The 12,644-nt window shown below is 31.6% G+C and overlaps 2 protein-coding genes across 2 annotated transcripts in view; one reads left to right on the top strand and one right to left on the bottom strand.

The window, feature by feature from the left end:
* Positions 1–5,036: 5,036 nt before the first annotated feature.
* Positions 5,037–10,271, bottom strand: LOC128998436 (uncharacterized). The gene is made up of 6 exons (XM_054424560.1): positions 10,167–10,271; positions 6,744–6,914; positions 6,349–6,485; positions 5,932–6,002; positions 5,508–5,591; positions 5,037–5,361 (listed from the first exon to the last, which is right to left on the bottom strand). The coding sequence occupies exons 2-6, from the start codon at positions 6,912–6,914 to the stop codon at positions 5,096–5,098; spliced, it is 729 nt and encodes a 242-aa protein (XP_054280535.1). The 5' UTR covers positions 10,167–10,271; the 3' UTR covers positions 5,037–5,095.
* Positions 10,272–12,281: 2,010 nt separating this feature from the next.
* Positions 12,282–12,644, top strand: part of LOC128997794 (fatty acid synthase-like) — a 44,409-nt gene continuing 44,046 nt past the window's right edge. The window contains exon 1 of the mRNA XM_054423504.1: positions 12,282–12,347. The gene's annotated coding sequence lies outside the window, so the exon portion shown is untranslated. The remainder of the gene's footprint in view (positions 12,348–12,644) is intronic.

Below are 12,644 nucleotides of genomic sequence, written 5' to 3'. Positions count from 1 at the left end.
TTTACAAATCATTAAACACATTATTCAATGATGCTGTGTCTCCTCAGGAGGATAACCCGCTAGAAGTCAGAAGAAAATCTTAAATGTAGGCATAGGTTGATGTCAAGGGCGGTCCTAGACCTATATTCTGGGGGGGGGGGGTCAACGGGGGGTATGGAATACCCACCAGCAAATGAGGGGGGTTGTCCGGGATGCTATGGAAATTTTATCCGGGACCCCAAAATGGTATATCTTGGGAGCATCAGCTTAAAATTAAAAAAAAATTGAGATCCATCATGTGTTTTGCTGACATTTACCTAATCATGTCCTATATTTTGTAATTTGCTTACTTATATGGTTGTTTATTATTCACGGGAAATTCAGTAGCTAGAATGAGTCTTAGAGAGTTATACCGAATGTGAATTTAGATTATTTGAATTTTGTATAAACATTTTCATTTTGGGACAATATTTTAAAATGAAACTCAATAAATGTAAGGACATATTTATAATTTTAAAATGTTGAGCTGAAATGCATGGGCAATGTTTCAACCAAGAGTGCGTGATTTACTTACGGATACAGTGCGTATTTTTAAATTATATTTGGCCGAATAGCAAGCTTTGATTCTTCTCTTGATCTGCCATGTATTACAGGATAGCCAATAATAAGCTTACTTTTAATATATTTGAAAGTGAAATCTTTCCCATAGTCGGTTAATTTACTACTACTATTAATTACTACGACTACTACGATTTCTAACTCTCTTGGCAAGTCAAACTTTGCCCACGTAAATCGTCTTCTCTAGGCACTGTAGATTGAATCAACTTACCTGATATGCCGAAAACAATGTTAAAGCTGAAGCTTTTAGACCAAGAACAAGGTTCTACTTGCATTACTGTTGCCATCTTTAAATAACAGGATTGAAAACGTTATTCATTATTTACATGTAATTCTAACTTTGACCAAGATAACAAACCCCTAATGCAAAAACTGCAGATATAATCCATTGCCAGCTGCCGGTTTTTGGACGATTCCAAATGTGAATTCGTGCATTTATTTTGTCTCTTTAGTTTTTAAAATCTTAAAATGTTGCTATATATTTCTTAAGAGTCATCTGAGGCTAGCGGCCATCCTGGATGATTTCAAACAGCTGCTGAAGAGTTATTTACCGTCCAAAAATATTTTGTCAAACACCAAATTGATCATAATTTAAATATATAGTATACTGTGGGATTAGAAATGTTCTTTGTAGTTTTAAATTGTTCTCCAAGGGAGTCCATGAAAGCTAATGGTCATCTTGGATTTGCCTGCCATAAGAGCAATGTTGATTTCGTTAATTTCAAACAGCCGCTGAAGAGTTATTTACCATCTCAAAATATTTTTTCAAACTCCAGAGTGATTGTAATTTAAATATCTAGTATACTGTGGGATTAGAAATTTTATTTGTAGTTCTTTAATTGTTTTACGAGTTAGAATGTCTAGGCTCCAAGGACTCTTAATGTTAAAACATAGTAATAACGTAAATTCAGACGTTGATGTCGGATGCTTGGTGTTCGATATGCTCACAGTATGAACTGTATGTTTGTACCTACTGTTTGGTTCTAATTTGGTTGAACGTCTGAAAGCTGTTTTAATATTTTAATATATGAGCCTTGCAAATCCAACTAAAATTACTCTTTACAAAAATTATCCATAGTTCATCATGGTTTTAATTTTTGAGGCCTTCTGTATTCCTTAATAAGTACTAATCTAGAGGTTAAATACCTTGTTGCTGACGTAATCCTTGGTAGTCTCAGTAGCTACAAGTTTCGACACACTAGATGTCATTATCAAATCTAGACTTGAGTCTAGACATAAATTTTATTTACACGTGTAAATAGCTCGATTAAATATATTTTGTTAATTTTACTTCAGCAATTTATTCACAGGAAAATTATTAGTCGTCAATCTGTATCGAGAGCTTAAAACACATTGCAACAGTTAAAATATAACCAAACGATAAACGTTTTCTGTCTTAATAGTTAGCTTTAGATTATATAGAATTCATATAACATATAAAATACAGTTTTGCCATTTTGCCTGATCTTATATTAGACTGAGAGTGACATTCTACGTCTCCGGTTGATTATTTAAATTGTTTAACTAGTTTGATTAGTGATCAATACTTACCTTAGATTGCCTTCAACACTTTAGTCTTCATATCGTTCTTGAATTGAAGCTACACCAAGACAAGTTGAAACATATAGAAGATGGTACTAAATATTATCCTCATAGTTGGAGGATTTCAAAACTTTGCTTGATGTTTTAGATTAATGTGTTTTGAACAAGTGGTGTATAATTTTCTATGTTTAACTTGATGTAGAGATTAATATATATCTTTAATTGTAATGTGTGTTTAGTTTATGTCCTTTATTGCCACTACTTTTTAATCGTTTAGTATAGATTTGCTTAATGTGGCCTTTTGAATAAAAATATATAAATAAAGACTATGGTATACAAAATTTGCATACTGATATACTGACTTAGTAGTTTGCTTTTTTATGAACACATGTTTATAAAATTTGGAAAATGTATTTATTTGATACTAAATAATTACCATGTCACAAAAAAAAGCACTTGTTTACCTTCCTTGTGGTAGCAAAGCTGTGTACTCGTTAAACTAATATAATTTAAATAGGGAATAAAAATGATATTTTTAAGGAGATGTTTTAGTGAAAATCCAACTAGGCAAATGGAAATTAGATGAGTCTGCAGGTTTGACGCGGCGGGGGTGTTTATACTTTTGACCTACTAAGTTGAATAAATAGTTTACAATTTCTATATTGTAATACCAAATCAAACATCGATTCTTTTGTTAAATCGCATGTAAGATCGGGTACTGTACACTTCTAAAAAATTGATTTTCTTTTTATTTTAAGAATTATATATTGTTTTCCTCATTACAAAGATTATAAAGGTTTCTGTTTCACCCGTATATTATTTATTTATCATTTAATAATTTATTATTTATTAACGTTGAATCAAAAATGAAAGTTGGCTTAAATTATATATTTACGTATTTACTTTTTCCCATATTACCACGAAATACTCTTTCCTTTACCGTGTTTAGTTGAGTGAAATGTAGAAATACAGTACCACCGTATTTGATATGCAATTCAGCCCTGGAAATGAAAGTGTTATTAACATTAACTTTTTCCAAAAAGATAACCAAGTTCACATTACCTTCTTTTCTTTGATACTTGAATATTATTATTACATAGCTTTTTCTTACGATATATCATTTGTGTTATGTTGATAGGGGGGGGGGGGGAATGCAGACAAATTTAAAAAATTTAATTACTGATAAATTTTAAAAAATCTACGATTTTATTATTCCAATAAAATGATAATTTAGATCATTTTAATTATTAAAAAACAAATCAAAAGTAATTAAACACGTTGAACAATTAGTTTTTTACGATTTGCATTGAGAGGCATTGATTTTCTATACTAATAACAAATTTGGTAAAATGTCACACGAATCTTGTTTTAAAAAATCGTTTCCTAATGTTAACAGAATTGAGTGATTGTTGATATATTTAAAAGTTTTAATTGGTACGGATATTTTTTATGTGACAAACATATACAAGTAAAGATTTTGAGACGATAATGCCATGGATAACACAGGTAATAACGTTGATATTAAGACCACATTTACAGAATTTAAACGAAGAGTGGATCGCCAATGCCTAGTGGTACTTGTACTGGCGACCCACCCTAGGAGGGCTAGTGGGTGGATGACCAGCGAATAGTTAAATAGAGTTTTGACTATACATCCTCTAATTTTCTAAGGAAGACCACCAATACAATATACTTTAGCTTACTGGCGACCCAACAATAGTAATACAAATAACGTGACTTATTAAAATAAAGAAAAATTCTCAAAGTGCTAAAGATAATCAAAAGGGTTATATTTGACTAGTTTTATTACAGTTAAATTGATATTACTGGAACTAAAAAGATTTCTGAAGCTCTGTAATAAAGGTATTTTAAAGACTATTTTCCTGTTATAGCCATGGCTTTTATCATATTAAAATAACTTGACATGCCAAATATACTACGAGAGTTAATATTTAGACAACTGGGGACGGAACTTGATTACAGCGAGAGGTATGCTTATAAAAATATGTAAAAATCAAAGTCCCTTGAAATATATTTTAAAATTATTCTTTGATAAAACTGCGTTGCTTTGAGCGGCCGATCAATATATATATATAGTTTAAGGGTGTATTGTGTTGGTGTAGTGTTCAGCAGAGATTCAGAATAGGGTAAAAATTATAATTATTATGTTTAGTTTTTATTTTTTTCATAATTCGATTATTAAAAAAAATATTAGTTACCTATTTATGTCATTCAAACTTGTATGTGTCATTTTTATTGAAATATACAACTCATATATCACAGGTATCTCCAAGTTATTATTATCACGACTTTTATTATTATTATGATTATTTTTATTGTGATTTTTTTATTATTATAAGGATTTTTATCATTACTATGAATTTTATTATTATCAAATTTTTATTATTATTATTATTAAAATTAATAAAACAATGTAAATAATAAACAATGTTTCCGATCAAAAATTGTTGTTTAGGAATATATTACATTATTTGAAAACCACAAACAAAATGTATTAATACGATGTATTTGTAAATTATATTTTATATTCATGTAATGGAATTAAGTTTTCCTCTCAAATAGCTTGAAGCTAGAGAGATAAATAAGGCACTGCAGTGTACGAAAAAAATTACTTGCGAGAAATAAATTAATTGTATTGAATTGAATGATGATTATAACCATACAGCTGTTTTCTTCTGCAATTAATTAATGTATAATCTATCATTCTTCGAAAATATTTCAAAAAATTGAAATATTATAGATACATTTTAATAAAATATTGCTGGTAAGGGTGTGCATTGACAAAGCTGCATTCCAAAATTTTACCGTTTTTTTATAAAAAACAGTCATACACAATATGGAGTTACTCTTAAGTTAATCGAAATAATAACAGTATCTATTATTAAAAACAGTTTTATTATACCTAAATTATATCCTATTGTATTTAGTCAGCAGTTTAGATGAATCCTCCTCTGAATCCAGGTCTTGCGACTTCGACTCCAACAGCTCTTCCGAACTCTACGGCAGGGGGAGAGTTGACGCAGATCTGGCTGGTGACGCACTTGTTGGGGAGTTTCATCGGGAGAGCGTAGTAGTCCTGCTCGGGCAGACAGTTGTCACGGACAATCTCCTCCACCTTCCTCAGACAGGAGAGACCCATGGGTCGGCACAGAGGCGACAGCCCGAACACATTAGCGACTCCTTCGTCGTACTGCTCGCAGTCTGCAACCCAGAGCACAGCGTCACGACAGTCAATACTCACGGTTACGAAAAGTGAACAATCTTTGACATAACCCTTTTGGGTGGGTACTGTGAATTTATATTACCGAATAATGAACATAAAAAAGGATAAATAAAATAAAACTCACCTCCGTACAAGTAGCATCTGTAGTTGAGGTAGGTGTCGCAACCGGCGTACCCGAAGACGGTGTCGGTGAAGGTGCAGTAGGGTGCTGGAAATTGAAAGTAGGTCAGAACATTTTTTTTAAGTAATCTGTGGAATTATTTTTGAGTATAATTGAGAAAAAAACGTCATATAAATCCAATTTGATTCACCCGGGTACCACAGATTTGTTTTGTATAACTCTTCCCTCCTTTGAGTAAAAGTCAAAACCAGAACTAATTTTTTGGGAAATATCAATGTAAGCTTTTCTCAAATGCAGCTATTCTCCAAAACTGTATAGCATTTTTGTTAGTTTTATTACTGTTCTCTTATCACTGTCTCATAACATTTAAGTAATAAAAAATGCTAATGTTCTTATACTCAGTACTGTAGCAGGGTAATTTACTCACAAGCAGCCCTGAAGACTCCCAATTCGATGTCAGTAACAATGTAGGAGTTGATGTCAGTAGAACCGTCACAGCTGTAAATATTAAAATACGTAGTTATCATTACTTCATGACTATTTTTACTATATACATCACACAGAGGTACTTACTTTATAAGAATTTTTCATGCAAACACAGAATGCAGCCTTTAGAACAAATTTTATTGAGGTAACCAAAGGATTTTGCAACAAATTTTCAATGTATTTTTCAGTTTGAGACGAATGTTGTTTCATCAACACCTAACCAATCACCTCAAGACGAAGTCTTGCTAATTAATAAACTATCTTTTATTTGACACCTTACTACAACATTTTATGCATCTTCTTTAGGTACGTAAGAGCTCGTCAGCAACTCCAACATGCACGTATTAGGCATACTTACTAGACTCTGGAGATGTAGAGCTGGTAGGTGTTGGGGTCATCGGGCAGAGGGAAGAGGGTATAACAGATGTTGTCGATGAGTGTGACCTCCTCAGTCTTGGGGGCAAAGGTCACGAACATCGGCTGATCACAGTAGGCCTATGAACAGATACAGCAACGTGTCACAAATTTAAAGTTCATTAGAGATTTATACTATTTGTAATTTCATTTCAGGTTGGCGATCGTAAATATTTTTAATTTATTGCAAAATCAAATAAAATATTCCTTCATATTGGTTCTGAAAATTTGTTTGTAATTAGAATATTATGTTAAACTATTTGTTTCTTAATGTTATTTTAAAGAACATTTGTGTGTGTGGGAAGACAGTAAGATTGTTGTAGTAGTGATATTACTTACGTCTCTGAGACTTCTGTCAATGGACTGCACACTGGCGCATCCTCCTTTGCCACCACCGCCGCCGCCGCCGCCGCCACCCCCAATGTTAAGCCCCACAAGGGCATCCAGGCTGAGAAGCTGCCCGGAACACAGGTTTCCGACAGCCAAAACTGCTAATATGGGGAATATCATCTGAAAAATGCAAATTTATATATTTATGGCTCTTGTATTTAAAATATCCAAAAATAGTCTTTTAACGATGTTCGATTAGGTTAAAATATAATTGTTTCACTACAAGGAATTATTTTCCAAAAATAACTGTACTAAGTGCCCGAGGAGGAATTTTCACAAACTCAAGCTGTTAGAGAACCAAATAGTTTTTTTGTAGTGTGAAAATGTATACCTGACTATAAACAAATTAAAGTGTATGCGATTTTGTAAACTTGTAGTGAACAACTACAATATTGATCTGCATAATTATTGACTGAATGTGCATAGTTTGACATCTTGCGTTCGCAGTTGTCTTAATCACTTTACGTTGGCTTCAAGCCGTAAAACGGTATAAAATGTTATTTTACTATTCCGAAATTAAATCTACTACAAAAATGTAAGGGCACTCGGCAAATATAGAATGAAAACATTGCATGGAAATAAAACAGTATGATTTTGTGAAAAGATGCTTTTAAATATGAAGCCGAATTCGGATTATTGAACATTTCATTTTTTAGAAAGAGACCATATATTAAGGATTGCTTTGAAATAAAAAAAATAAAACTATGTGAACTAATCTAAACCATAACAACCATAATTACCACCATAATTTGATCAGCTCAATTAAATTAATAGTTTTTAAAATTTAATTTAAAAAAAGATATTATTAAGACTAAATAAATATTAAAATCTAAATGTAACTATACACAGCAGCTTTTACAGTTAAGTAGACGATGGAGCTTTTTGCAGGAGGGGAATATGGTTGCAACAATACTTTATTACATCATTATAGAGCCCTCTAAAAGCTTAAAATAAATATAAACGAGACTTGTAAGCCGGGACATCATTTTACCGTTTGCTAGTCAATGCAGTCCCCCCCTCCACTGACTAATATCCACGCAAGCGCTGTTTGCTGCGCATTGCCCCTCGCCGATATCACGTTGCTTACTAGTCTTAGTTTTACAATCGTGTATAACGCATGTTGATAAAATTTATATATCTTGGATTTTTTATCCAAACATAATTTGGGCGGAGGACTATTTTAGTAATAAATTATATTATAAGAAAAGTATAGAAAGTAAATGAAAATGCAGACTCTTTAATGTTTTAATACAAGTATACACTTGCATCTCCTTACTGAAGTAAAAATGTTACATTATACAAAAATACCGTATTTTGAAAACTATTTTATAAAATAGTATTTTGTAAAAACTTTATTTTACTCACTCTGTCCGCTTAATTCATACTTAAAAAAATCTTCTCGGGAAAGTAACAATCACGGGATTTTACATACGGTAGTGATTCATCCTTTTACAACTAATATTGTATCAGACGGATATTGTATTGCAGATAATGTACATTTAAGCTAAATTAAACCTTTATCTACTGATACGGCTAGACAGGCCATCTCCATGTCAAAGATATCGCCAGTTTTTAATTGAAATTGTGCTGACGTAAATTACTTATTTGTGTTGAAAACACGAACTTTTTTACCAAATCAAACCTAAGGAACGGCTTATTTTGAGATATAGTAGCTATTATGACCTATTAAATAAGTCCACAACAAAGAAGAAGGTAGAAAATATAATTTTAGACACTAGCGCATTCGGTGACTGGCTCACTACACTATGTTCTTTTTTTGACTAAAAATGGCGAGATATAGATGGGATGTCTTATTGTCTAATTCAGTATCCAATAGTCAAAGATGAAACCAAAAAAATATTTTACTAAGCCCCTAAATATGAATGCAAATATCAAACCAAATACCCACAATTAATTAAAAGTTACTATATGTACCAACCAAAACTGGGAATATTTGGCGAATTGGTATAATCTTGTCGCATACTTAGCTTATGAAACAAATATTTTACAAATTTAAAGGAGGACACGTGGTTTTTTAACCATAGTAAAAAAGTAAAATACACGCGCTTGGAGGGTATTATATTTGGGATTGCTTTTCAGGGATGAAATGGTTAAATTTTGAATCATTCTTTATACATATTGAAATAAGCTAAGGTTTAATTTAAAATATTTAAGATGACAAAACATACTTGCTTAGCTAAACTTTCAATCCTTCTTTATTACATTTTGTTATAGAACTGTAGAATGAAAATACTGTATTTTGTCGTTTGTTGGGTTTACGGCTTTAAAAGTTTAACTTTCAGTTGCTCGTATTTCCTAATATATTATTATTAAGAATTTTGGCCCGATTAAATGAGAACTAATTTGAGTTTTAACCTGTTGACCATTGTACTAAATTAATTAAATAAAAATAAAATTTGATTATTCTTATAATTAACGGAATCTTCGTGTATGGAATTATAACTTAGCTGTAAAAAATACTGTTTTAAATGAATTTTCCTATATTTCTTACCAAGTGGTGCGGATTATTAACTAATATACTCTATCTTTTTGTTGTTAGTTTAAAATATATTCGTACATGTTAATTATAATAATAAGAGTGATATTTTTATTTTTATTAATTGATTATATGAACAGTTTTATAATAAGACTATTTAAATTAAATTTACTTATGTTTATTTTTACGACCGATATTTACATTATACGAATTTACAAATTAATGATTGAGAGCTTATTGTTTTAGGTGTACTAACCCGCCATGGCTAGTTAAAAGTTTTGTATTTCATATTTATATATTTGTATTATTTAAATTATGATTTGATCCACAATTGAATTCAAACAATATATTTTGAATTAACAATAGCTTTTATTCCTGAAGTATTTATTATTTTTTTAATTTGTTGAATTTTTTAAAGGGAATTTAATCTCCGGTTAAACAGCTGTAAGGTTATATTTATATATAACTTATATTATATATACAGATCAATTATATTCATTCTTGCTATGTAAAGGATGAAAAACTACTTTATATATATTTAAAAAAATGATTACGAATCGTTATATTAAATAATAGGGAAAACATTTTAAAATGCTAAAACATCGTTGTTCTGAATATGTTCAATACGAGAGGCTCTAAGATAACTTTTATTATATTTTATAATTATATCCATATGATACAGTAAGTAATTAATTATTTCTTACACTTGGCAACACTTCACAAGGAGGAATTTGAAAGAGATAAGAAAATTATTTAAATATTTTAGATTAAAATTAACGGTAATCTTATCTCCAAAAAGACTAATTTAAGACCTTCCTTTTGGAGATTATAGTAATCTATTTAAGCCTACGAGGATATGATGTTACTTTACTTACGTTTATTTCTGTATGGGAGTCGGGCGTGCGATAGCTCACCAACTGATAATGTTAGAGCGCTCTTTCTTTTATAGGGCTTATAAATTCGAGCCAACTCGACACAATCATATTTGTTTTGCACATATGAAACTATACACCGAGTGTTCTATTGACAGCTGATAAAGATACAATATATTAAGAAGCCTCCTATCACAGCCCTCTTCCAAGCCTTCTTCAAGGTTGAAATCTACTTAAAGTCATCAGTTTATTTTTCGTACTCTGTGGGAACACATAAACACAACTGATATCTGATAACAGATCTGGATAATTTGGAGTTGTGGAATGTTACTACGTCATGTGAAGACAATAGGAAATGTGATTTCATTACGTGGTTACTGTTAGCAGCGAACAAATATTGTTATGTAGTTGCTTTCAAGTTGTTGAACTATAGGCCACGATGTGTTATCTGATGACTTTTTTGTTATTAACGGAACGTCATGGCAGACAATTAAAATAATTTGAAGTTTTCCAAAAGCTCTAAGACCCTTACTTATGATTTAATTAATATTTTTAACCAATTCCATGCTATTTTTTATCCTCTTCCAAACAACTTTTTAAAAGACTTTTTATCATTACTTTATTTTGAAATAATTCGTAAAATAAATATGGGAGAATTAGTTATGATATTTTATTGAGCGAAGCTCTTGTACTACATTCCAGCTTTTGTTTTACAAACTCCTCCTGAATGGCTGAAGCGATCCACATGAAATTTAGCTCCCTTATAATAACCATTTATGAGGAGGTAGGTATAATTCTGAAATGGGACAAATCGGACAAAAGGGATTTTCTCTACGTGAATTTAATTTTTTAGAAATTTAGCATGGGTCATATGGGTTTATTGGTTGTAATGACAGTATTAGCAAGATTAAAATTAAAAGGTAAACAATAGAGTCATACCAAATGCTCATAAGCAAACCATTCAAACTAGCACATTACAAATATAGACCGAATGGGGAGAACAATCAGATTAATACCGTTTAGCATAATTTACTACGGAATGGATAACCAATAGACCACCCCAAAATATATATTTTTTGTATTTTTTTGTATTTTTTTTTGTATGTTTTTGGTATTTTTTGTGTGTTTTAGCCAGATAGCTTCCATAAACGTACAGATAGCTTCCATAAACGTACAGATAGCTTCCATCCGGTCGAATAAAATTCCTAACAGCCCGTTACCATGGCCAGATCTTGCTGGTTGGTTCCAGATTATCCCGTGTTACATGGCCATACAAAGTTTTTTTTATCAAAATTGGGCAAAAAAGTACTCCCGTTATCGTATTTTTACAACGCCACCTACGATTCAAATTCACATAACCTTCGGTTGACGTGCTAGGGCCCTGAGCCCACCCCTCTTACAAAACAACACGGTTCCGTTAGGTCACCCTTTTCTACACTGAGACATGAATGAAAAACAAAAACCAAACCAAATCGACAGACGTAACTAAACAAAATGTACGGTATCAGCAATATCAACAGCCATCACGGGCTGACACAACAGCCAAATTCACCTGTGTAAAAGTAACTATGATATTTTTATGGGAGTTGTAAAATCTCTTGAACCGTAATTTTTACAAAATAAAGTACAAATAAAAATTAGGTCTGTATTTGTGTCTACAAGAAAATTAACTAAAAAATACATTTGCAGAATACCCGAACTTTAAATTTTATGATGTTTGGTGCTAGACAAAACTGGCATTTGTCAATACAAAGTTTGGTGGGTAAGAAGAGGTATCTGCGTGCGTACAGTGTAGCCGTTTCATGTCTACCATTTTTACGTTTTACCAGCAAAATTCCTACAGTGCCATGGGTTACTGGGTAAACCCGCACCAAAATGTTTTAGAACCAATATGTTTTCATACTTTTTACACAAGGGTGATATTGTTGTTCGTGTCCAGGGTTTCTATTCAAGGTTAAAGGCTAATTCACTGTGAAAAGTACTAATGAACCAGATGTAGTATGTCAGCAGTGCCCCACTTAATCTTATGCTGACTGAAAATTTGACCTTGCATTGTTGTTCCATCCTAGTGACGTTCGCTCTAATTACATTGGAAATAAATTCACCTGTGTTCCTACATTTCGCACAAAAACTCCCAGTCCATAACTAATCTTCTCCGGTTGACAGACCAGTTCGCTGGATAAGGTAAGTACCATATCTTATATTGGCTAAAGCAATATAAACTCCCATAAGGATGTTTTAATAGTATTTGCCAACTTAAAATCTTTAAACTTTTAAATGAAATTATTACCAGGCAACGTGCATTTATAACATAAACAATATTACAATTTGGGTTTATAACTCTATAATGCTTCTTAGCGTGCTGTATCGCTGTGGTAGAGATTTGATTTGAACACTTCTAATAAAATTTATTCCTTATCCACTATGTGTTTGAATAAATAATCTATCACCAACACTTCACAACTCTTTAGAATCTTTTAG

This window comes from Macrosteles quadrilineatus, unplaced genomic scaffold (assembly GCF_028750875.1).
Source record: "Macrosteles quadrilineatus isolate MER2022 unplaced genomic scaffold, UCM_ALF_1.0 Scaffold_7__1_contigs__length_78375512, whole genome shotgun sequence".
Classification (NCBI taxonomy): Eukaryota; Metazoa; Arthropoda; class Insecta; order Hemiptera; family Cicadellidae; genus Macrosteles; species Macrosteles quadrilineatus.
Note: the sequence above shows the minus strand (reverse complement) of the source record. Positions and strands in the feature narration are given on the sequence as shown.